The sequence below is a fragment of the Epinephelus lanceolatus genome, chromosome 13 (assembly GCF_041903045.1).
Source record: "Epinephelus lanceolatus isolate andai-2023 chromosome 13, ASM4190304v1, whole genome shotgun sequence".
Taxonomy (NCBI): Eukaryota; Metazoa; Chordata; class Actinopteri; order Perciformes; family Serranidae; genus Epinephelus; species Epinephelus lanceolatus.
In genome coordinates, this window is record NC_135746.1 from 3385158 (window position 1) to 3411845 (window position 26688).

The window sequence follows — 26688 nt, forward strand, 5'->3', positions numbered from 1 at the left end:
GTGTGTCTGCTTTATGTTTGCCTTCCATCGATGGAGTTCATGAAGGAGCTCAGAGACCAAACAGCAGCTGATGGTGTTTGTTTAGTGGCCATGCTGGCTTTCTTTTTATCCAGTTGGTCAGTATAACTGGTGCTTCCTATCTCATCAGGTGTCCAATTCGTGCTGCCCTGCTGCAAGGTGCCTGAGTAAATGTGTGTGCAGAGCAATTGAGGACAGAGGGTTTTGGTGAAAACGCTGATTCACTGAAACACAGAACATAGTGATAAAAATGGAGTTCTGACTGAAGCTGATGTCGTTATTACTAAAGCCTTTATCCCTTCATTACTGGTATTTGCACTCTGTGCTTGTATTCATATCGCCCGGAGAGGCTCTTTAAAGTGACTAGGTAATATATTCGGGTATGTACAGAGGGGTGAGTGGGATGGTAATCTCAGGGGAGCCTATTGATTAGTGGTTTCAGTTGGATGAAGCAGGTGCTGGAGGCAGGTTCAATAGGTTGAGTTATGACTCAGATTGAAGGAAGATGTAATTGTTAACTTGTGCACCATCTCTTAGTTATATACTGTAAAGCATTATATCGACCGTGTCATGGATAAAAAAGAGATGAACCATTCATTAATCCATCCTCTCCCTGCTATTCCTATTCATGTATAGGGAGATTAAAGCCTATCCCAGCATGCAGCACGTAAAAGCCAGGTACACTCTGTGTAACGCACACATTTAGAACTACTTGTAATTTAGAACCACTGTTGTTGCACATGTAGTTTACAATGACAATGGTGGCAGATTTACTATGTGCAGTTCTGATGTCTGTAACCAAGGGCCCTTGATTTCCAGCCGGTTCTCATTGCAAAGTCGTCTTAACCACCGCTGGGTCCGTGATTTTGGCATCTGACACCTACGAAAAAAGGCATCCTTTCACAGCGATATGACACGCCACCATATGGTGTTAGTGTATAACATGGCCGGATGGCATCTGTTTTAAATGCTGCTGGATAACAACTTAATTTAGGAGCTGAAACGTCCCTATAGGGCGCTGGATGGGTCCAACAGACACTGGACTTTCAGCTGGGAACCTGTCGTTCTCTTCCTGTATGAATGTTGAGCCAAACCATGATGTTTTTTGAAAACCACATACAAAAATACATTTTAATTTGAGGTGTCTTACCAACGTTGTAAGTTAGTTTTAAAATGACTGTAAGCATCTAACAAGCACAAACTCTTGTTCCTGTGAAAATGTAAGTGTAGTGAAAAGACACAATGCATGTAAATTGGCACGGTGTCCTGGAGCGTCAACAGCAGACGCACCCAGGATATCTAGCGCTTCAAATATAGACGTGAAAGTTTACTGACCAAACAGTGATATTTGAAGAAGTGGGAGCGAGAACATGTTGTGAATTCAGACTGTCACTAGCAGATTTTATCAGCTGTAGCTTGCTAGCTTTTTAAGCTAACGTTTGCTGCACGAGGTAGTTGAAAACGCCTCAAGCTGAATTTTTAGATTTCCGACTGACAACGTAGCTAACATAGGCTGCTTGTTTGTATTTTTAAACAATACTTTAAATGTTACAAGAGAAAAGGTGTGTGAGGACTGAATGGTGTGCAAATATAACACCATCTTGGCAAAGCTGCTGCAGAGTAACGTTAGCCCCACAAACGAATGTTAGCTAATAATTAGCTTCTTGGTCTTGGAAGTAAGGCTACTGTAGGTACCAAGCTAGTTAGCTGGACAGGCTATTGTGTTAAGTTTATGTTACAGCAGATAAACACACCATTAATCCATTCCTTGCACTTCAGCTCCTGTCTTTATGGTTTTATAAAGGCTGAGGAGAAATAGTTTCACTCTTGCTACAGCCATAAACACTGCTTTGACGTGGAGAAATCCAAAGCCTCACAGACCTGCTGTTCAGAGAAACAGACATACTCTGAAGACCACACTTACTTACCAGAAGAGAAAACAAACAATGCCACAACCTGGGCTGAAACATTAAAAACGTCTGAAGCTAGCTAAAAGCATTACATTTCAGCATGTCAAAGGATTATGTTAGCACCAGAGAGGAAATGTTTTACTGACAAACTTAATATTGTTGTTATATCTCTTCTCTTTACTTAGAGAAATGATCCCACTGAATGGCCAGAAGTAAAATACTTTGATATTTACTCTTAATTATATGATATAATCACCAGATAAGAACATCATATAACCTAACAAAGATCAAAACCAAGCCTTGCATAGCTTAGTTAGCTCCTTCTCTGCAGTATGTCCGGTCAAATTAGCAAAATGCTTGCTGTAGTTTTCCCATTCTTCCCTCAGATGCCTCACGTCTAATTGCCTGTATCTACTTTTTGTCTTGAAAAAGGCTCAGTTTTTTTTTTTTTTTTGATTCGGCAGCTTATAAAAATGTATTTCTGGGTTCTTTACCTTGCTGGAAGTGCATCCCACCACACAGTAGCAGACTGAATTGACAAGGAGGCACCTTCATGCAGTTTAAAGTCAATAGATGAATTGGTTTCTGGGACCCAATTATGCTCCATGTCTGTAGGTACAGTAACTAAGCTATGATTGGACAATCAGTGTTTGAGGGAGGGCTTCGGTTCATTCATGTTTTTGGACTGTACACCACATAGACATGAGAATAAAAATGGTCTGATACAGATTCTTATACCATCCATTTGGAGCTTTGTCAGTCTTTCAAATGGAATTCAATCCATACAAAAGCTCTCATGACATCTTCATCAATTTTGAGACTGAAAACAGAGTAACATGCCAGAAATGGCATCTTGGTGTCTCAGAATGATGTGACCCTATGATACGAGGTGATGCATTATACAGTCTTCTGAAAAGAACCCATAATGTATGTAGACAAAGATATATGTGCCGCGGCTCTTAAGTGCTTTTGGATGTAAATGACCTTCTGTGATGAATGGTGTGATACAGCCTCGGTGAGTTATCTGAGCCTTGTTTGAATCAGGACAGAGTGAATCAGCACATTATGTGTACATTATGTAAATGTTTGCTGGTTTGGTTAATGGAGGTAAAGCCAGTTCACGACTGCCCATTACTCTTTCAAGGACTTGCTCTGAGGAGGGGCCCTTAATCAGAGTAGTGGAGTCAACCTCATCTCTTGCCTCTGTTTTTCTCCCCATCAGGAGCTTAAAACATACTACAGTGTGTTGGTGTTGTGAATGCTAATGTGATTATCTTGTGCAGAACTTTATTCTTATCTGCTTTCTGTTCTTTTGTAACATTTTCTCTCCAGGAGAGGAAAGGCCACGGATGATGTACTGACTGGTTATTATTTATCTTTTTCACCAGTATGTTTGGATACGGACAACAATATCCAAATTGCAAGATGTGTCTATACAGGCTGAATCATGAGGAATAATAATGATATTGATCTTGAGCTCCACTCGTTTATGTAACCGAGATTTATTGAGCAAAAAAGTATTTAATGACTGCCTGTGAATGATACGATGTTGTTTGAAGGAGTCTCAGGAGGATAGAAGTCTGGAAATGTTCTGAGGCAAAACCGTGTGAAGAATATCGTTTAAACAAATATCATGCACAGCTTTGGTTTGTGTGGTAGAACCAAAGAAGACCAAGGAGACACGAAATGAAGTGGTTGTTTACTGAGTTTCTTGATAAAGAGAATCAGTAATGATTTTATGAAATGTAACGTCATATAGAACCCCAAAGGCGTGCATTAGAGACCCTATTAGATATCCTCATTACTTCCTTTAAATTATGTAATGACTGTTGAAACTTGATGTTGTGACGGGATGCAACGCAATGAGAGATCATGAAACCAATAGAACATCAGCATTCATTCATTAGCGTATAATCACAAGAAATTAAGAGCTGTTGTGTTTCTGTTACCTCAGAATGAGCCGTTTGTATCTACATACAGAGAGGGTCCTCTTTCACTGAGTCCACCATGTTACTACAGTAGCCCAGAACGGACAAACCAAACACTGGTTCTAGAAAGGGCCAGTCATGTTTTCGGGACTGCCTCCATAGTATATCCAAACCACTGGTCCAGCCACAGGGTCCAGATTTCTCCGTAGTCATTAGTTTAAGGTCCACACAGTTCAATAGATTCAGTGTCATACTTGCATTTGGCCATGTCGTCGGGGTAGTTTGCTGTCTCTGTCAGGTAGCTGTCCGTGCCAAAACATTCATTGTACTTCAAAATAAAGAGAGTTTTAAACAAACTTGTCACATTCCCGAGTCACCTGTGGTCCATTTTGAGTGGATCCATGACCCACTTTTGGACCACGACCCACTAGTTGGGAACCACTGTCCTAAACGCTTCGCACATAGGAGAAGTTTCAGTTTGTTGCAATTTGCAATGCCACCACTAGGTGCCACTAAATCCTATATAGAAGTCCTTTAAGGTCAATGTAAGGCCACTGGTGAGAGGTGTGGTGTGTCCTGCACCGTTGCCCCTCGTCGGCCACCCACTGATTTTTTTAGACGGTTCAGCATGTTGAATTAGCGTTGGCAACAATGGAGAATGGTGGTGAATGAAATCACTCTGATTGGCAGTTTAACTCAGTGCACAAGAAAAGAAACAGAAGTGAGGAAAGTAAACAAACAGCTAAAGTCAAGAGGGATTGAGATCAAAACAAACTTGTTACATAAGGTCAGATTATTTTTCTTTAGCTATTGAGCTCTTTAGTAGAAATGTTTCATTACTGTGTTATTGTTCAGTGGCACAAGGTAAATATTCTTTGTTCTTTCAACATTGGATTGTGTTGTTATGTGCTAGCTGACTAACTAGCGTCATGACGATCTTTCAGTTTCCCTTTTTGAATGACAATTACAGACTACCAGCTGGTGTGGAGAGTTATTTCCTCTCACACAGGCTCAGAACATATGTGTTGGTTGGCCTTCGGCTGTAGTCTTTGTGGTGTGTTGATGTGCAACTTTGTGGCCGAGACAAAGGCAACATGAGGCGACACAACAGTCGGCTTGCCGCTAGTTCTCTGAAGTCAGTTTGGTGTATCTGGGCCTTTAAACACACAAAGTATTGAGTGTGATATAATGACCAGATGGCCAGGACTATTTCTAAACATATGATGTCTTTGTTGGCTGGATCTGATGTTCAAATCTGCTGCTACAGTATGAGGTCACTGTTGGACATTGACTGTGTGCCAGGATGTTTAAATGCCAGTTCAATGGTGTTTATGAAGAAAAACAGTGTCTGCACCGGACATTATGGGTAGTGGTCAAATAAGCATTGGACTCTTGGAAGCTGCTCTGCTGCTGAGAATAAGGCAGTCAGTCATTCAAATTTTATTTGACACGTGATCATACGCAGTACAATTCCAGCTAAATGTAATCCTAACAGTCCCTTCTATTTGTGAATTAAAAGAGTTTAAATAGAACAGGAGTAGTGACAGCAGTATGTGTATCGTTGGTGGGGAGACAGTCTCAGGTAGGGACCTTATTTAGCCTGAGGGTAGAAGCTCTTCCTGAGCCTCTCTGTACTGGCCTGATGTATCCGGTACCTTCTCCCCGACCTCATCAGGGAGAAAAGGCCATTATCCGGGTGGTTGGAATCCTTAATGATTCTCCCGGCTTTGCTCTGCAGAGACTGGTGTAAATATCCTGTAGGCAGGGTAGAGCAGTGCCTATTGTATGTTCAGCTAAGTCTTTGCAGCACCTTGTGAGTCCTGTTTGGTGCTGTTTTCACACCAGGCTGTGAAGATCTCTGTCAGGATGCAGGTGATTTATGACAAAATCACTTGATGACACCGACTCCCGTGTGCGCACGGCGAGAGAGCAGAGAGAGGGACGCTGTGCTGCTGCCAGAGGAGCCGCTGAATGAGTTCCCTCTGAGCGGTAACTCACTAAAAGAGTCTGAGAAGTCCGGGGCTGTTCATAAAACATTCAGGACGCCACAGTTTATTCCACACTACTGAAGCTGCTCCTCTTTTTGGAACCACCGCAGTTTGTAATAATTTAGCTTTTAGCAATGCGTGTTGTTGCCGTGGGTAACGGTATGACGAACAAGTTAAAATATCGCAAGTATCGTGATATGAATTTTTCATATGATATTAAAAATAAGAACGGTATGCTCGTGAATGAGATGATATGACACAGCCCTAGTGTTAACATTAGTTGATTCAGAGCATCAGGGGAAATTAATGTAATTGTGGCGCACTTGTAAAATAACATACTGGTTTGGGGGGAAAGTAACAAGTATTTTCGGTCTTGGGTCATTGGCGTTAAAGTCCAAATTGCATTGCAAGTCTTTTTTCATTTTGTAAAGTCAAGTCTTAGGTCATCAAATTTGTGACTGAGTCTGACTCGAGTCCAAGTAATGCGACTGGAGGATACCTGGAATTTCCTTGCGTGTCTGAGGTAAAACATTTTCTGCCTTCCTCCTCACTGAATCAGCGCGCAGCTCCCAGGTCAGGCTCTCGGTGATGTGGACACCAAGGTACTTGAAAATGTCCACACTCTCCACCGAGGGCAGGTTGATATTAAAGCAGACAAAGTTCCTTCGCTGCTTCTTCCTGAAGTGGACTATCAGCTCCTCTGTCTTGCTGACATTCAGGAGTAGGTTGTTGTCCAGGGGTGGAGCAGAGGGCGTCCTCTGAGGCTCCAGCTTCGATTGTTTTCTCAGAAGCCCAGAATCTCTGCTGCTCTCTAAAGAAATCTAATATAGCTGAGTAAATGTTTTCTGTTGGCCTAATACTCAATTATTCAGAGTACCGAAGACCACATTTTTGTTTTGGATCCCATTTTTGCAAATAGATCAGCTCAGGTTATTATGGGATGGATGCAGAAATAGCAGCTCTGTCGGATAAACATTCTGTAAAGTCTACTCCAGCATAGTTTAACAAAAATAAGTTTTTAGATTTGTGATGCTGTTTTGTTTACGCCAAATTCCCACCCTATCTGTTACGTAACTTAGAAATAGTAAAATCACACAATGTTTGCTTCTTGATTGGAGGCAGGAGTGAAAATTAGTCATCAGCAACATTTGTTGTGTTGTGGTTTCAGAGTGATGAAGACAGTTGGAGAACAGTTTGATACAGAATACAGTGTGGGCTCCACAGGATGTCTTTCCCCTGGCAACTGTTATGTTTTTCCCAAATGGTTTACAAGTACAAGTAGGGATGCAAAATATGGATTTGTTTTAGCTGATACTGATATAATAACTAATTACTTAACATTTTTGTGTTTTAAAAATAATTTCATAACCTGTAGTTTATGCACACCTGGGGGAAATGAAGGCGCAGATGAAGAGAGGAAATATGGATGATTTAATATTCCATTGCTCTGACCACAACCAAATCTGACATCACAACTGTTAACACAAACAGTTTTTCAAATGTTACATCATAAAACTTCAAACATACTTTGGCTTTTATAGTCTTTTGTCTAAGATTTCAAATTCAATTTTCAAATCATAATCTGACAAATCAGACATGTCAACGTATTATACACAAATAAATTACGTAAGTCAAGCAAGCCATAAGGTAGTTTTGTTTGTTTATTCTATCCTTATCTAAACACGAGGCAAATATAAATATACACATGCAGTTATGAAACTGAACACAGGGTGGAGCATGCATGCGTGAAGTGCATATTGGTTAGCTCCTGGTAGTGGGAATCAGGGGTGTGGAACGTGAAGCAAACAGTTTTTGGCCGTGTTATGTAAGTGTGTTGCATGATTTAATATCAGCGTGGAAAGCTGAACATGCTGACTGGAATAATGATGTTATGGTGAGCATGAATATACTGGGCTCTAGTTTCGCAGACCGGGCGCGGCGGGGGCACAGCGCACCTGTGCTTCACCAACTGGGTGTGGCCAGGCAGATTTTGCAAGTTTGGCACACCGTGCGCCTGGCGCAGCTACTCCTCTTTCCCACCTCCGTCCCTCCTACCTGCGCAAGTCGGAAAGAGGGAGGAGAGAAGGCGTGGAGTGGGTTTTACACACATCACACCAATCAAATGAGCCCCTCCCCTCGCCCTTAAATGTGCCGCGCGAAGGCGTAATGAGAGTTTACTCAATTCGCCATGGCAGAAGAGAGCAGCAGCGTCAGACGGCCAAACTCCTCCCAGGAGGAAACTGATGTTTTGGTCCGGGAGGTCCAAGCTCGCAGTGTCTGAATATACGGAACTGCGAGCAGACCTCCACGGGCTGATGATGCAAAGGTAGCCTGGGAGGAGGTCACCACAATTATAAATCAGTGTTGCGTTTCTCTCGTGCGTGCGCGCTCTCTCTCTTTCTGTCTCGCAGTCTCACTCTGTTTCTTTTCTTTTGACTTTTCTAAGATGACAGATGATGAATATATACTCCCTATCTGATGCTGTGGCTGTTTGTGGTTGGCTGAGAGGGATGTGAACTCATTAGTTTGCAGCTGTGTTAATCAAATCAGGTTGGGTTTCCATTACGCGTGCCAAACGTGCCAAACGGTGCCAATCCCCTTTGATCTGACATCAGATGTGACGGGACAGTCGATATAGAGATACATTTATGTGCTGATTGCAGATAGTTGCATTGAATAGTGTTTTTGTGGGTATTTATTGCATCGTTAATGTGCCTGACATTCTGGAAACCTGCCTGTGAGGTTTTGGTGACGTGTGCGCACTGTCCGCCGGTCAGCCAAACTTTGGCTTACACCGGCTGCGCTCCCCCTGTGCTGACAGTAGACGTGGTTTCAGCTGGCGAGCTTTTAGCGCACCTTCGGTGAAGCCTTTTGGCACGAAACTGTCACTGTGCCAAGCTGGATCTGTCGACACCTCCCCCTGCTGCGCCGCCACACCCATCTCAGCGCACCTCAGTCTGCCAAACTACCAAACTGAGCGCGCCTTGGGTTGCGCTGCTCGAAACTAGCTCTGCACGGGGTTCGCCACCCTGCGCTGCGCTGGGAAGCTACAGCCCATTGTGTTGACAATAAATGGGTCGCCAAATCCAAAGAGATAACGCGCACTGGACATTTGTTGTTTCATAGCCCAGAACATGTGTCCGGAACAAGGTCACCCGTTTGCACCTTAGTGGCTTGTTTAGACATTTTGTTTGTTAAACATCACTACAAATAATAATATATATTTCCTATTATTGGCCGATAATCTATGGGCTATATAGCATCCCTAATTTTTAGGCATTTTGTTTTCTCAAATTGCATGAAAAATAGTCCATATGCCCCTGGAGCCAGCAAGTTTGGCCTGACCCCTGAGCGTTTACAACACTGTTCTTGTCTTGACTCCTCTACTTAGCTCAGGTTGACCTTTTTAATCTTAAATGTGATCAAGCCCACAGCAGCTGTGTCGGCAACAAACCTGATGGTCTTGTACTCTAACGTGTCATTCAGTAATGAATGAAATGTCTTTTTTTTTTTAGATACAACAACACAACAGGTGGATTTTTTCAAGGCAGTGCCATTTCATGTTCTGTATCACACCCAACACACAAGATGCACTTGTATTTTATTAGTATTACATGACAGTACTGTCATTATAAATATAAGAAATATTTAAAAACAGGCCTGTGACATTAACAGAAATATAAATGGTCCACTTTTTTATTTAAAGAAAACACCTTCACATTTTCAGGAAAGGTATCCTGTCCTCGGCTGAGCTTTGTCCAAGCCAAACAAAGGAGAAGGTCATTAGACTGAAACCAGAAAAGACCTCCGTGGTGTCGCTGGTGCTTTGCCTCCAACTCTAATAGTGGGTTTCTAGGTGTTGTTGTTTAGATCAGTGGTCTGTGGCTTGCCTGTTTTCTAGGGAGATGAATTAGAGAGGAGATGGGCTGAGGCAGACGCCACTGTCTAAGAGAGAGGATGAAGAGGAGATTCATTACTCCTCAACCTCTAACACACACACACACACACACACACACACACACACACACGCAGACATTGCAGAACTGGGCCTCATTATTTCCTCATCTCCATCACTGGGTGGAAGTGAGGGGTTGCAGGCTCTGCTGTGAGGCTGCTGACGTCTGCCCCTCCATTTATCACACACATTGTCCACATGTACACACACACACACACACACACACACACACACTGGTGTTGCACAAACACCCACAGACGCCCAGTGTTCCTCCTCCAAAGACAGCATAATTGGAAAAGCACTGTCACTGAGGAAGATGGAGGTGCAGCAGTCCTAAGTGGGCTGCAGCTTCCTGAACACAGCAGCAGCTCTTAAAGCAACAGCTTAAACTGCACAGTTAAAGTGCAGGATGACTTCATCTGGCTAGAGGGAAACATCATCTGCTCTTTCAGCTTAAACATCATCTATTTGCATAGTTTTTGACTTGAAGGGAAAAAGAGCAATCAAACGTCTATATTTAAACTCTGCAGGATCCATTACAGCACAAATGAAATGCTTTTTTAAATCCATATGCACATTATCTAAATCAGTTTCCTTTTTTTTCTACACATTATCAGTCAGTGACTTGAGGGCGGAGCAGCACACTTCACTATACATGAGAGTATCTTCTTGCAACACTAACAAGACCATTGTCCTCTGTATCTGTTTAGGCTACTCTGCTACCAACGGTGTAGCATGCTTTATCATTCACAGCCACTCCATTGACTTCAGTCTGCATTGCCACTGTAATTGGCAGTAATTACACTTAACCAGGCCTGATGACTGTCGCATCAGAGGGGGAGTTAGTTACCATTACCTTAATGCTCAGTGCACATCCTTTGGTGGTGAGAGGGAAGGAGAGGCAGAGAGGAGTGTGTGTATGTGTGTGTCAAGTAAGGCTGATTTTATAGAAACAGGAAAAGAGAAGAAGACCCCGCCCCCCCCAGAAGGAAATTTAAGTTCAAGTTAACGCAGGAATGTGGAAATGCTTGATGAATAATTCAGGACTTGTTACACAGCACCACAGAGGCATACCAAACAGCAGCCGTGGCAGGGGTGGTGTGTTGCCCTTTACAAACCTTAAACCCAACTTGTCCAAACTCCCTCCTCACTGTGCTCCTGGCAGAGACTGAACAGTAGCCTTTATAAACCCCCCCGATGTCAAAGGTCTGCCCCCGTACAGTGGATTAAAACAGTTGCTTCGACCCGTGGCGGCTGACCCGTTTAATAAATTTCAATTCCAAAACTTCAAATATTAAAGCCAGGATGGGGAGCTGTGTAATGAATCGCACCCAACACACACTCACACACACACACATAAAGCCACCTAACCCAATAAACCTGCAATGTTTTATTGTCGCGCCGCGAGGTTTTGGATATTCATTCTTCTTCTACTGTTTCATCCAGAACAAAAACACTGATTCATTCTTTTTTTTTCATGTAGAATTGGTAAATGCCTGTGATATTCATTTCATTACAGAGGTAGCTAATTAGGTGTGTTTTCAAAAGCATGTGAGCCATATTTGCATATTGTTATCTCTCCATCATTGCCTCCCCTCTGAGCACTACATTTTTTATCATGTTTATTAAAAATACATGGAGTGAGAGCCTTAAATGCATGTCACAGCAGCAATCACAGGGCTGAGTGCATCACCTCTGTGACTGTAACCTAAATGCAAAAATATGTTTTCAAGAATACATTTGAAAAATACATTGAGACAAGATTTGACGTTTATCCAAATTTCTCTCTGCTGGAACATGATCAGATCTTATGTCATTGTAAATGTGAATAGTCAAAGGTTTGACAAAGGACGGATTTGTTTTATGTAAAATATATATCTGAAATAATGCTTTCATATAAAATGGATATAACATTTGGAATAATACCCACAGATGTGTGAGATATCTGATATAATACTCTCAATGTTATTAGCAGCAAAACACAGCATATACTGTTAAATATCCATCATAATCAACTATCATTATTATTTATATGTTGTGATTAAATTAATACAATAGTGCAACTTTTTGGATATACATTTATCACACTCATGACTGTCCAATAAATATAAAGCTACAGCCAGTAGCTTAGATTATCTTTGCACAAAGACTGAAAATGGAGAAAAAGCTGACCTGGCTCTGTCCAATGGTAACATACGAGCAAGCTCCCTCATAGACACATTGAACGTCATTTGTTTAACCTTTAATTAACCAGTAAAACCTCTTGAGATTAAAAATCTGTCCTTGCAAAGACAGGCAGCAACATAAGTCACAGAGAGACAACATAGAACGAAAGTACAGAATAAAATGTGAAGCTCTAAAACACAAAATAAGAACACTACAAGGAAAAGCCAAAAAGTATGATAATGGTTACTTGAAGTGAAAGATAAAAAAAGGGGCAAATACACATGATTACCAAGACCAGCTAAGACACACCATGACACTGCCATATAGAAGATTGTGTACAAAAATCCTGCAACAGTGTTTGAAACGGCCGCGAGGAACCGAAGTTAAGTGGTGTGGGACTAATTCTTAACATGGGAACCAGTGGTGATAATCCTCTCATCTAACTCTAGGCAAGACAGCAAAGAAATGTGTTTTCCAAAATGTCATTTATTCCTTTAAGGTAAAAATTGGCTGAGCTTAAAGGGCACATATTACACGGCCAAAGTTCCAAATAATGTCGGAAACGTTTATTGAAATAATCTCTGTGAGCAAATACGCCATGCTTCAGACTGTTCTGAGTACTCGGTCTCTGACGGATTTCTTTATATGGTCAACTTCCTGCGCTGCATGTACACTGCTACATGTAGCTACATGCTAGCGTCAGGGAAACATGTTCTTTTTGTTGCCCTTGTTGTTAATTTCTCCACAATTTTGGATCAAGTTCCTGCTGGAACATCTTTGATTGTGAAGACTTTGGTTGAGGAGATTCTATTGGTGATATTTAATGGTAGAAAGTGCTGCTATACTTCATTACAGTCATTCATTAGCTACAACTACACTGCTACATGTAGCTACATGCTAATGTCAGGGAAACTAATCCCAGTTGCCGATGTTGCTGATTTCTCCCCAGTTTTGGATCATGTTCCTGTCTGAACATATCCGGTTGTGAAGATTTTGGTTCAGAAGCTTTTGAGAAAGTGCAGCTGTACTCCGTTTCAGTCATTCCCCTGGCTGCAGTGACGGTGCAGCGAGTCGCCAAGAGTGTAGATACAGAGGACCCGGGAAGCTGAAAATAAGTACAATAGGTGCCCTTTAACATTCAACCTAGCTGACCGAGACCCTAACAACTGTTTAGTCAGCTAATTGTGTAAGAGGGGCAGCATAGAAAACTGATGGTATGTTTAATGCTTCACATTAATGTGCTTATTGGCAGTAATGTGTTTTTGAGTGTGCATGTTAACATACTACATACACACACATGCATGGGTTGATTTCAGAAGACAATTAATTAGATGATCTACCAGGACGTCGCTGTATTCCAACATTTAGACGTATTTTAACACCAGTCGTAAAATATCATAGTATTAATGAGATACCAATCAACGCTGGATCACGATCCATGCTCACATTACCATTTTAATGATGTGTTAAAATGCACTCAGCTTTTTTAATGCGTGATGCGTCCAGTCACTGTTTATGTGTTCCTCAGCACACATATGTTTCGCCGCCACATCCAGACAGACTAAATTAGCTTCTCCCTGGATCCTCTCCTCACCCTCCTTTCATCCCCCCCGACGGCACAGAGAGCGGTGCAGCACATGAAGCTGCTCACGCTCGTCTCTCATGTCTCAGAGAATGATATTCAGTTTACTGAGATATCTCTGTTACACAGGCGCCATCGTCAGAGTGGACTTATTGCGGGAATAGATGCATCGCGCCCTCGCCCACCCTCCCAATACGTCCATCCGCCACCACAAGCACACTTTAGTATGAAGCAACAGCTGACACCTCATAGATGCAGCTCGCAGGGGCCGGTTATTGTGGAGTGCAGCCGTGAGATAGAGGTCACTGTTTCCAGTGGGTTGAGAGATGGAGGGACAGGAAATGTTCTGACAGTAAATTACATGCTGGATTCACATATTCCATCAGAGGCCTCCATGTGAGATGGATGTTATATATCACCGCTGTGGCTTATTAACCTTTTGACCCACATAAATGAAATGCATTACAGCGCAGCGCTCAGCCGCACTGAAATTACAGACCATCTAGATCATGTTTTATTTGTGCTGTCTTACTTGATGTAGTGTGTTTACACGTTGATGTTGCGTATTGTAAATTTAAGGTTTCTTATAGTACATTAATCCCACGCATTATGCATCAGTGTGGAAATATGTCATGCTGAAGCCTCGCTGCCCATTATCTCAATGTATTATTTATCTGAGGCTTTCATTTCAAAACAGCCACCAGTGATATTTTCAAAATAAATCACACACACTCCAGCATTCACATGAAGAGATGCCTTTTAATCTAGTCAGAGAATATCTAAAGAGCCTTTAGCTTCCCATTTACACATGTGCAGTTGTGTTAAGAAGCTTTTATTGGTGGTTTTTCACAGCAGAAAGTGCGACTATACTCTGTTATAGTCATTCCTCTGGCTGCAGTGACGGTGCAGAGAGACACTGAGAGGGCCAATACAGGAGACCCAGAAACGCTGAGAAGAGTCAGACTGGGGCTAAAACTGAGCGCCTTAGATGGAAGAAGACAACAGGTGTTCCACCACAGACATTTCAATCAGGAGAGACTCATCTCTTATAGTGAAAAGGATGAATGAAGAAGTCTTTGGCGATTAGACCCCTCCATGATGGTGTACTTTGAGGCGGGTGATGAATCCGTAGACATATAGGGAACTCCCCCGGGGTCTAGACACTGGTGGTGGTAGGGGTGGTGAAGATGAGATGACAAAAAGACGAGGAGAAGATGGAGAAGTGCTGATGATCTGGATGAGAAGAGGAATGAGCCTTTGTTGAGCTCGTCCTGGACTCTGGTTATGATGGCTGGAGGTGAAGAGGGCACGAAGATTCTGCCTGAAATGACAGCTGACAGCAGAGGAGAGAGCAGATTTACAGTTTGGCATCCTGATGGTGACGTTTGATTGGATAACTAGGAGAGTGAGCCCACTTGGACTTTATTTGGTGAGGGTACTTTGTGAGGGCATGACATGAAGAGGGTGACACTGGTTGTACTGGTGCTCTAACTTTTGGAGTCAGTTTTTTTAGGAGGACAGGCCCTAAGACGTAGCATCTCAGACGTTAGGAAATTATTTTTTTTTGTGCCTCTACACAGTTACACTTATAGATGTGGCCAGAGGCATTATGTTCTCAGGTCATCTGTCCGTCCATCCCATTCTCGTGTACGTGGTATCTCAAGCACACCTTAACGAAAATGGCCCAAATGTTCGGTTGGACTCAAAGATGAACTGACTAGATTTTAGTGGCCACAGATCACTGTGATCTTGTCGGTCTCATTCTCCTGAGCATCATATCTCAAGACCACCTTGAGGGAAGTGTGAATACAGGTGTTCCAGCTCAGACAGTGTAAGGAAAATAATGTGTTTTTAATGTTAAAGCATGTAATCATGTTCTAGTAGAAACCCCAAATATAAGTACGAACCTGAAAAAGAGCATAACAGATGCACTTTAACATGGAACTGATTGATTAATACAATACAGTACAATACAAATTTATTTATATAGCACATTTAAAAACAACAGCGTTGACCAAAGTGCTGTACATCAAATATAATATACAAAAAGTCAATAAATAAAACACAAGAAATGAAAACAAAATAAGACAACAAAAGGCTGCCAGCTCTCATACAGGGGCAAAGAAGGCCGACGAAAACAGGTGGGTTTTTAAACGAGATTTAAATTAATCTGTAAGACTTCCTGGTTGACTTAACATCTTTTTTGTCAGCTAATAGTTTCAGAGACTCACCCCTAACATTTCATGCTGAACCCTCAGTGCCCATTATCTTAGGCTGCGTTCACATCTGCCCTGTTTGGTTTGGTCCAGTCAAACTCAAGCTTGTTTGCCCCCTCAGTGCGGTTCGTTTGGGCAGGTGTGAACACGGCAAGTGTGCACCAAAACAACCGGACCAAGACCTTCTTGAAGAGGTGGTCTCGGTTACGAACAAACTCTGGTGCAGTTCGTTTGTGGTGGGAACGTTTTCCGACCTCAACGTTTGCTTTACTTCCTGGATTTTTCCCACATGGAAATTCTGACCAATCAAGAGCAGCTTTCTCACACAAGGCATTTGATCTGGTCCTCTTGTAAATGCTGCCGTGAGAACACGAACCAACTCTAGGCAATTATACAACCTTGTGACAAAATTAGTCCCTGATTCAGACCAAAGCAAGACGACTCTAGGTCTGAAAGCAGCCTTCATTTATCATTGATCTGAGGCTAGGTACCAATGATATTTTAAAAATCAGACAAACTCCAGTATTCACATGAAGAGATGCCTTTTTATATGGTAGGGGAATATCTAAAGAGCCAGAAAATAATTTCACCTCTTATTGCTTCCTATTTATGTGGAGGTGGCTCTCCCTTTTTTAGTATTTAAACTTCAGCTTTTTAAAAAAAGAGGCTTGAAGGTGAGGTCATTCACAGGGCAGGCTGCCAAGTAATAACTTCCCTAATCACTCGCCTCTCGCCCATATTTCTACCAAAAAATTCTACAGCGCGAGCAAGTCAGCCTTATTTGGAATGAGTGCAGGAGACAGCTGCTATCCAGAATCACCACCTCATTAACCCTGCATCTCGATAGCACCAATTAAGAAGTTCACACACACTCTCGACCCTCCTTTTCCTCCTTTTGTCTCTGTTTCCCTCCGACTACGACCCCTCCTCTCCCCCCTGCTGTCTCGCTGTCCATTGGCGCAAAATAAAAGCAAATTGCTTATCTGTGACATAACGGGGGCTGTTTTTACTCATGAAAGACGTTGCGTAAATGTCATCCAGGTCAGCGGCTCCCGCTGGTAATCACGCTGGGACAGTGATTAGGTGAAATTAATCGCGGGCCTCTGTCGCTCATGGCTGACAGCCTGGGAGCCAGATAGGTGTTCTCTTCCCCGGTGACTTCGACAGATCAGGCGAGAGAGAGTGAAAGACATCAAAGACAAGAAAGAAAACTTGCATTAGATTAACACCCGAGAGACAACCCAGAAAAAGGTATGTGTGGGTCTGTACAAGGATGTTGGCGTCTGTGTGTGTGGGAAGGTGCAGTGAGGTAATGTGTGTGAGTTTTTGTGCAGGTGTATGCGCTTTCTTTTTGGGAGGGGGTGGTGGTGAGGGGGGGACATGAAAGGAAGGAAGCTATGGTTTGATGTGATAATGAAGCACCTTCTTTAATCCTCATCTTCTCTTTTATCCAAACCACTCACTTGTGCCTATTTGTCCAACAAATGTTTTGGTAGGCCTATAAAGCAGAAATCTCATCTCTGCTATTCAAACGGGAATATCGACATCTTCGGGTTTTGTTCGTCATTTGAGAGTATAAAAAGATTCGAGATAAACTAAATGTTACACCTTTTTTTCCACTGCTTGTCTTGTGAGAGACAGCGAAACACACACACACACAGACACACACACACACAATATGTCTGGCATTTGCACCTTCCTGTGTTATGCTGCTCGAGCCTCCGTGTCTTAATATCAGAGAAACCCAGAGCTTTGAGACTTGTCATGGTTGGTGGGAGTGAGCAGGAGTGATGCTAAGGTTAGCTTGCTGGAGCGTTTAGCCGTACACGGGCAGATTTACCGGCCTGTGAACCCATAAACCTGCAATTACAAACCCTAACAACTCTGGCACAGGCGGCCCTGTACACCGCACTTTTCCTCTGGGCTCGGGGATTTAAGCTTCACAATCAGTCAAGCGTGACTCCAGAAGCTAATTGCACAAGAGTGACACGCACACACACACACACACACACACGCTCACACAGCATCCTTACGGGGGGGAAAAAAGACTGATGGTGGATGTGGAATTTTGTTTGAAATTCATCAAATTTTAATCCAGTGCGTACATTTCCATATTTCCATATTTATCTCTTTGCGCTCCCAGCATCCACTTCCTCTCTGCATATCATTTCGGCCCTATTAATAGCTCTCCTTACCTAATACACAGACTCACACACTTGTCACCATGAGGGAAACAGAAAAAGACAACCTCCTATCAGGTCCGCCGCTCAAAGACACGTGTATCCCAAGGTAGACGGGGCTGTCAATGAATCACTCCATTTCTGCCACAGTTGGTAAATTGACTGTTGGAAGTGGGAAACAGATGAGGGGGGAGCTGGGAAGAGTCAGAGATAAGATGTAGGATTCATACTCTCCTCCTCCTCTCTATAATGAATCAGTGTATTTACTTAGCAATCTGCTCCTCTAAAATGGCCCCGCTATCGCTCTGTCTTCTTCTGAGCGTTGTCACCCCCCTCCTCTGTTTCTCCCCACCCCCCCAAAGGTAATTGCTCTTACCTGAGACACTGTAATGGATCCTGGATGAAGTATTGACCGCTGCTAGATTTTGATTAAGGGGCTGTAGGGCAGAACATGTCTTTAATGAAACTGAGGAATCAGCATTCCCTGGCTGGTGCGTGGAGGCTGGATGCTGTGCACCGTGGCCCACTGGCACCTTGATTAGGACCTGATCCCCAGCAAATCCAGAGGTGGGCCACAGCCACTGAATTAAAAGCGATGAATTCATCCATTAATAATACCTAAGGCGTGTTTAGTTTTTCTCTGGAGGCTTATAATCGTTAAAGATTTGGGTATTCATTTACTGTAAGCGGTTTGCACTCTCACTCACACAAGCGGCTCTCTCAATCACTCAATCATCCACCTTGTTGCTCACTCGCTGATGCACTAACTCGCTCATTAATACACTCAATCGCTTTCCCCTTCATATGCAAAAGGTCAGCCTTTATCAGTTACAATTTTAGCATGAGGGATAACTTGCATTAGCTTCTCTCATCCTCTCCCTTAAATTGCCTTTTTTTTGCTCGTGTTAAAAACTGATTGCATCTCGGACGGAGATGAAAGGGAAACAGCTAGCTCCCCGCGTTCTTTGAGCGTGCAAATGGACATAATCTAAAAGGGGAGTATTAGCATGCTAAAAGACACCACAGCTATGATGAACACCATTTGCCAAGGCTTAATGCGATAGCCGGGTAAGATGATTAACTTTGAATCCATTTAATCAACCACAAGCGCTTTCTCAAATAACCGACTGTCGAGCGTCGGGGTAAAACTTCCCTCAGATCTGTTGGGGAATGGGCAGAGGAACAGATGTGTCAAATCACAGAGTGGTGAAATCAGAGTGGAGGCCAGCCAAACATTGTTTCTTTGACGTGTGGGACATCAAATATCATTTTTGTGCACAGATTTCGTTGTCCTCGCTCGTGTTTGAAGCTCACAGTGGAGTGCGACTCAGAACATGAAGCAGCTCGCTCATTGACCGGGAAGTCAATGTGCCCTTGGGCTGCATCCTATTGACTTAAGTCGTTCAAGTAGTGGGCTTCTCACCTCCCTTCCCACAACGACCCCGGCGTGCATGCTGATAACTGGCTCTCCCAGTGCAATGAAAATTCTGACCCTCTTGGTCAGACCTTTAACCACAATCAAGACAGGAGATTGTATTTGTGCTAATATAAAGATTTTATACCTGATGTGTTTGTTATTGCAGCCACAGCTCAGCAGATAGGTGCAAGCTTTAAATGTGCTTTGTGTGACTAATTGATCCGAGGAGTCTTCCACTCCTTCGTCGATTGAATAACTCATCTGAAGAGTGTTTATTGATAGCTGTGTATGTGCTCCTCTCACAGACCTTGATGACCCGGTAGTGACGGTGCACCAGAGCATAGGAGAAGCTAAGGAGCAGTTCTACTATGAGAGGACCGTGTTTCTGCGCTGCGTGGCCAATTCCAACCCGCCTGTCCGCTACAGCTGGCATCGTGGGAGAGAGGTCCTGACGCAGGGCTCGGACAAGGGGGTGGAGATCTACGAGCCCTTTTTCACTCAGGTAAGACAGACGTAACGTGATGAGAGTAAATGATTCACTTAATGTCACACAGGTAAAGACTTAAAGGGACAGATCACCTTAAAATCAGACATACTTATTTTTCCTCTTACCTTTAGTGCTGTTTATCAGTCTAGATTGTTTTGCTGTGAGCTGCAGAGTGTTGGAGATATCAGCCGTAGAGATGTCTGTCTTCTCTCCAAAATAATGGAACTAGATGTGTCTTATGGCGAGCGCAACGGACGGACAATGACTGTTGACTACATAAAAGTGACATAGCAATGAGCTGACTGTCATTGAGCAAGGTATTCTTATAGAATGGATCGTATGATATCCAAAGAAAAATCCATGCACAACAGTTCATATAATATCATATGAATTTGCCCCCTACAGGTGACCTTACATCCTTAACGTACAGTTATGTAGTTAATGTAAAGTTACAGAGGTGATGACGTACATTAAAATGACTCAAAGTTCACATGGTTCCAAACATGCGACAAAAGTCCTGGGCAAAAGTTCAATTTTTTGTGACCCATCCACCACCCCAACCTGCCTCCTTACAAACCCTTGGGACTGCTTCCTTGTTTACCGCCATCGGTGCATTGGTCACATGATCGCAGCCTTTCAAAATACATGGGTTACGAATTTGGGTGCTTTGCTTTTCATAGGAAATACATGCGAAAAATTTGTAAGAACAGCCTGCATGGATGGGTGGAGGGGATGGTGGATGACATGTCACTTGAGAGTGATGCCTGCCAAGCTGCAGGCTACTGTTCAACACCAACTACCAACAAAAGTGGTTGTTTTTTAGCAAGTCATCGCTGCGTTTCCAGCAGCTTTTACTCAACAAACACGGGTGTTTTTTAGGGACCTGTGTATTTGTTTCCACCAGAAACAGTTTGATAGTTTCACAAGAAGCATGTTTTTTACCACCAGAGACATCACCACGTTTCCAGCTGGGATAGTGCCACCAAAAGTGGGTATTTTAAGTTAAAAAAATAATCTTTTTCTTAACATCTAAATCTCCTAAACCTAACTACATGTTGCCCACAGCGTTGTTGAAACATGAAAAACCCTAAAGCTGACATAAAGCTACTCAGGATAATCCACAGACCTTGTTGTGAGCTGTTTTACTTAGAAAGTATTTTCTTTCTACCAAACCACATCCTCCAACTGTATCACCACGCAGAAGGAAATGCGCACCAACTCATGGACGGGAGGATCCTGCTTGTGACAGTGCAGAATCTAAACATTGATGGCGTCCTTCTTAGCTGAGCTGTAAGGTTTGCTAGCTCAGTGGTGCCAGGTGAGCTAGCATTAGATGCACTCTTCCCTCTCCATGATGATACAGTTATTACAGAAAATAGGTCCTACATGAAACTGCTCACAGCAAGGTCTGTGGATCATCTTGAGTAACCAGGTCATGATTTCTGGAAAGAGACACTGATGTTGAGTTTTTCAAATGTATTTTTTTGGCACTTCGAGCACCACAAGCTGAGTGCCATCTAGTTCCATTATACTGGAGAGAAGGCAGACATCTCTACGGCTGATATCTCCAACACTCAGCAACTCACACCAAAACAGTCTAGACTGATAAGTAGCACGACAGGTACGAGGAAAAACATATATGCAGCTGAACTGTCCCTTTAAAGTAGAATATGAAACTTGAGGACTTTGGCAGTCCTGAGTCTTGTAATGCTGCCTTTTGTTGGTTGTCATAAAGACATGCACTTTCTGCACTCCCCCCCCCCCCCCCCCCTCCCCACTCACTACAAAGAAAGGATAAATAGGCTGATAGAGAACAGAGGATGTGAAACAACCATAATATGCTTTTGAAGATGTGTTCATCAGGAGCTAAATTTGCTGAAGCTCTTTCAGGCAGTGCTCTCTTGTATTAAGAGATGCTCTCATGACCAGTGGCACCCTCCTGTGTGTAACCAAAGGAAGACAAAAAAGAATCCATCAATCCAGCATTTCAGATGGAAAGAGCAGAGCAGGTTTAGAATGTATTAACATTATCAGACTGTTATGACGCAGTGCTCTCTCGCCATGAGAGCTTGTTTGTATCACAATGTTTGCGTGCAATAGGGTTGGGCGATATGTTAAAAATTTCCAACTGGCCACCGTCAGCCCATCAACCGGCGGTTGCCGATATATTCGGCAGTTGTGTGTGTGACAGAGAAAAAAAAAGAGGGGGGATGTTGCATTCATGTGATGTCGGAAAGAATCGAAAAATGACTTTCAGAATGGGATAATTCACATTAACGCCACTTCGTGTCAGAAAACAACTCGGCAACTCGGATCTCCCGACACCACATGAATGCAGCAAAAAAATGCAGCGTGCTTTGCGAGCCCACTCATGTCCAACATGGCACGGAAATATCTGTGCATACCGGCAACAAGCACGCCATCAGAGAGGGTGTTTAGCACGGCTGGTAACATTGTTAACCATATGCGCATATGAATTCACGTTACGGCCGGGTTCCACCGGCTGCAAACGTAAGCATCACGTCAAGCGTCTTGTTTACCGTTTGCTGAGCCATGATAGTTAAAGCATTTCCCACCTAAGTTATTACATATATTTGAGTTATCTACAAGTTTACTGGACTGTTTGTCATCTACTCGCTTTCAAATGTCCACCACGGACATTTACACAATGTCACAGATAAACATGGGTAAATGCATGAAAATGAAAATCATCACATATCACCTCTGATAATGGTTTATTCATTTAAAAACACATTGTGCTCATTTAGCACACTATTTCATGTAGTTTTTATCTGCTGGAGGGTCGCGTAGGGGAGCGTAGCGCGACAAAAAATAGAAGAGCATCCTAAAATAGAGAGTTGTCGCGCTGCACCCGTTGCAGCCACTGTAACTGATTAACGGGGGGTTAGTTCCAGTAGTTCCAATACGCACACACTTTGAATTGTGCTCTACATAGTAATTATGGACTATATGTACCGAGTTTAATTCTGTGGAGACAGACCATTAGTTTAGCAAAATAAAATGACAAAAATCGCCCAAAAAATCGCCAAAAATGAAACCAACCGTGATGGATTCAGCCGATGGGCGATTGGCGATATATTCGTTCAATCGCCCAAGCCTAGCGTGTAACCATGGCTGCTAATTTAGACGTGTAAGAACTATGATTGTTTCAGTCACAATAGGGTGAGCGAGGAATTTTTGCAGAAACAATCAATCATTGTGTTTACACAATTATTATAACTGCCATTTCAAAGAATGAAAATGACGATCCCTGAACATAAAGTAAACCAATTCTATTAGCAGCCATTTTATTATAATCATGAGTAATCAAAGCTCTGATGCAGGGGAAGCCAAAAGGGTACACTCTAAGAATAACTGAGGTCAAGCAAGCTGTCACTCAGATCTCTGTGGTCAGATTAGCCGACACATATATTTGGAAATAAGATTAATTATACCCACAAGAGGTATAAAACACATTACCTGCGTCCCTTATAAATTGAAAATAAAATACCACTAAATTGTAAAGGAAATGTCTCAATTCTTTAATTGTTGGGGTTGCTGGCAAAATAAATAAATAAAAATAATATATTACGTTAAAACATTATTATTATATGATAATATATATAAATATCATTAAAAATTAGAAAAAAAATCAAGCATTTTTACTGTCTGTACTGTACTACTCTGAGATGTGTACAGATTTTTTTTACATTTTTAAACATCATAAAAGAAGTTTGGGAACTTTACAAACTCTAATAGTTTACGAATTATGTGACAAATTGGGATGAGCGAGTACACCATTATCTTAATCCGTATCTGTACCCATGGTGGGCGGGGTTTGGGTGGATGTGGGTGGGGTTTAAATCTGAAGTGGGTGGGCCATAATTAGAAGTTGACACCTTAAGCCTGAAATTAATATGGGGTCATCAGAAGTTGCTTTATTTACCATTTATTAGAAAAGTATTTACAGAACAATCTCAGAATTAGGCTTCAGATCATGTTTGATTATGAGAGACTGAACACAGCTGCCCAATCTTCACCCAACCTTCATCATGAATACAGATAGTGACACATTTTACTTGTATTACACTCATAAAAAGTACATAATTTGTAGCGGATGCTTGTTTCACCTGATGGTTTGCGCTCGACCCAAGTGACAAATGTGATTTTGTAGGATTTTTAAATGTTGAAACAGAGTAATTGTTGAGATTAACAGAGAAATCTTCAAACTTGCATGTTTAAATACTCATATATACACTGAACAAAAATGTTAGCGCAACACTTTTGTTTTTTGCTCCTATTTTTCACAGGTTTAAGTTCAATACTTTTTTATTTGCAAAAAAAGAAAAAAAACATAATTATTTCTCTCAAATCTTGGTCGCATTTGTGATAGAATATGTGTTAGTGAGCACTTCTCCTTCTCCAAGATAACCCATCCACCTGACAGGTGTAGCAAATCAACATGCTGATTAAACAGCATCATTACACACAGGTGTGTCTTGGGATGGTCACAGTTAAAGGTCACAGTGAAATGTGCAGTCAGATCTTGAAAACAGACCTTAATTTGAATTTCACAGGACTAACGCTATGGAAAAGCATTTTTTTTTTTTTTTGGTCACAGATACCCAAAAAATCAGTCAGTACCTGATGTAACTTCCATTTGCCTCATGCAGTGCGAGACATCTCCTCCTCACAGAGTTGATCAGGTTGTTGATTGTGGAATGTTGTATGTTGGCCCACTCCTCTTCAATGGCTGTGCAGACTTGCTGGATATTGGCAGGAATTGGAACACTCTGTCGTCCACACCGATGCAGAGCATCCCAAACATACTCAGTGCATGACATGTCTGCACTTCATGCAGGCCATGCAACAATTGGGATGTTTCAGCCTCCAGGAATTGTGTACAGATCCTTGCAACATGAGGCTATTAACAAATTTGCAACCACAATAAGTCTTAAAAATAAAATAAGTCTTTTGTGCAGATTAAAAAAGGGTTTGATCTTCAATTTAAACCAGTGAAAAATGGGAGCATCAACAAGTGTTAAATTTTTGTTGAGTGTATCTGTGTTTTCCTGTGATCACTTGGTGAAACATCATTGCTACTAATGTGAGGAGTCAAAAACAGTAATCAGGGAATTTAGACAGTGTTTTAACATAGCCTTTTATTTATATTAATATAAAAGTAAACCAAGCAAATTTATATTATTCTTTCTTTAATGTCATATAATACAGTACCTTATATGTACTTTAAGGCCTTAAATAGGCACTACAGCTTAGTAAATGGTAGGTGTGGGAATCACCAGAGGCCCCACGATACAATTTTATTGCAGTAATTAAGTTACAACACAATAGTACTGCGATTTTAAACATTTTAGGAAATGCTAAGTAATGCGACATATATTGCAATATATATTGTGATTTATTTCCTTTTTTTAACTGCAAATTATGTCCCTAAAGGCCCAGACACACCAAACCAACATCAAAGAAATAGCAGCGACAAAAGCCAACTGTTGTGTTGCCTCACGTTGCCAGTGTCTCAGCCAGAAAGTTGCACATGAACACAGGAGGTAACTCTCCACATCAGCAGACAGCGGTGGGTCTGTAATAGTCATTCAAAAAGAGAAACCAGATGACTGTCATGATGCTAGTTAGCTAGTTAGCTTATTAACAACACAATCAAGTTGAATTAACAAAACATATTTACAGTGCGCCAGTGAACAATAACAATACCCTCATGACTTTAGCTTTTTGTTTACTTTCCTCACTTCCGTTTCTCTTCTTGTGCACTGAGCTGAACTGCCATTCAGAGTGTTTTAATTCACGAACAGGTTCCGCCATCTCTGACAGCGATTCAACATGCTGTATTGGCTGAAAAAAGTTGACAATGGCTAATGGTGCATGCACACCAAAAAGACTAGAGGGACACATGTTCACCGACGGCCCAACATTGACCAACGGTCAACTGTCAGCTTGGTGTGTCAGGGCCCTTATAGGTAAACTTTGTCTGATTCTATTTTATCTAATAAGATAAAGTTTCCGGTCTGGTCATCTCACACCTAATTCATTTTTATTGCAGTTAAAATGTATGTAGCGACCAAAAAAAACAATTGATTTTATTATTCTAGTGAGTTACCAAAACTTTAATTTTTATTTGCAATTATTTATATAATGGAAAAAAATAAGTACTTCTCATCCCTTTATCGAAAATATATGAAATATGAATAAACAAAATAATATAGATATAATAGATAAAATATTGCCACGCAAATATTGTGATACTTTGCTGCCCATTTTTCCCTTAGCCCTTGTAAATGACAACCTCATAAACCTGTTGTGACAATGAGTAAGAAGTGCAGTACTGAGTTAGCTGCAGTAGCTAATTGAAGAATCAAAACAACGTCTTGTTACCAAGGTGACATATTCCACATTGAGACACCTTAATAATAGTGTTGCTAGAATACTAACACCACCCCTCGTTGATAAAGCTATAAGATGGTTAAAGCTGTACTCGTTAACCCTACAGTCTGAATAACAGCAGCTTCACCAACCCAGTTTCACAGAGTTACATGCACAATGAGTAATTGCACACAGACAAAGATTGGCTTCTCTTCACAGTCAGTTCCCTCTATTGTGGATTTTCTTTACAATTTGGAAATTGAGAAACTTTTCCTCTAAAAAGGATCTTGTGCCGTCAACAAAGAGCTGATTGAGATTGCTCTGTTACTGGTGAGGGAATTGTAGTGTTTGAATTGATTGAGTTGAACGTGATTTGTATGTTGAACCGGGCAGAGAGAGAGAGAATGGAAATGTACAAGGAAAGAGAAAAAGACACGCGAGAGAG

General features: G+C 41.9%; 1 protein-coding gene across 4 annotated transcripts in view; it reads left to right on the top strand.

Annotated features, from left to right (window-relative positions):
- Positions 1 to 26688, top strand: part of LOC117270807 (MAM domain-containing glycosylphosphatidylinositol anchor protein 2) — a 337292-nt gene that overhangs the window by 145938 nt on the left and 164666 nt on the right. For all 4 annotated transcript variants that reach the window (XM_033648706.2, XM_078173655.1, XM_033648709.2 and 1 more), the window contains exon 4: positions 19666 to 19862. In XM_033648706.2, the coding sequence (XP_033504597.1) occupies positions 19666 to 19862 (197 nt within the window). The remainder of the gene's footprint in view (positions 1 to 19665; positions 19863 to 26688) is intronic.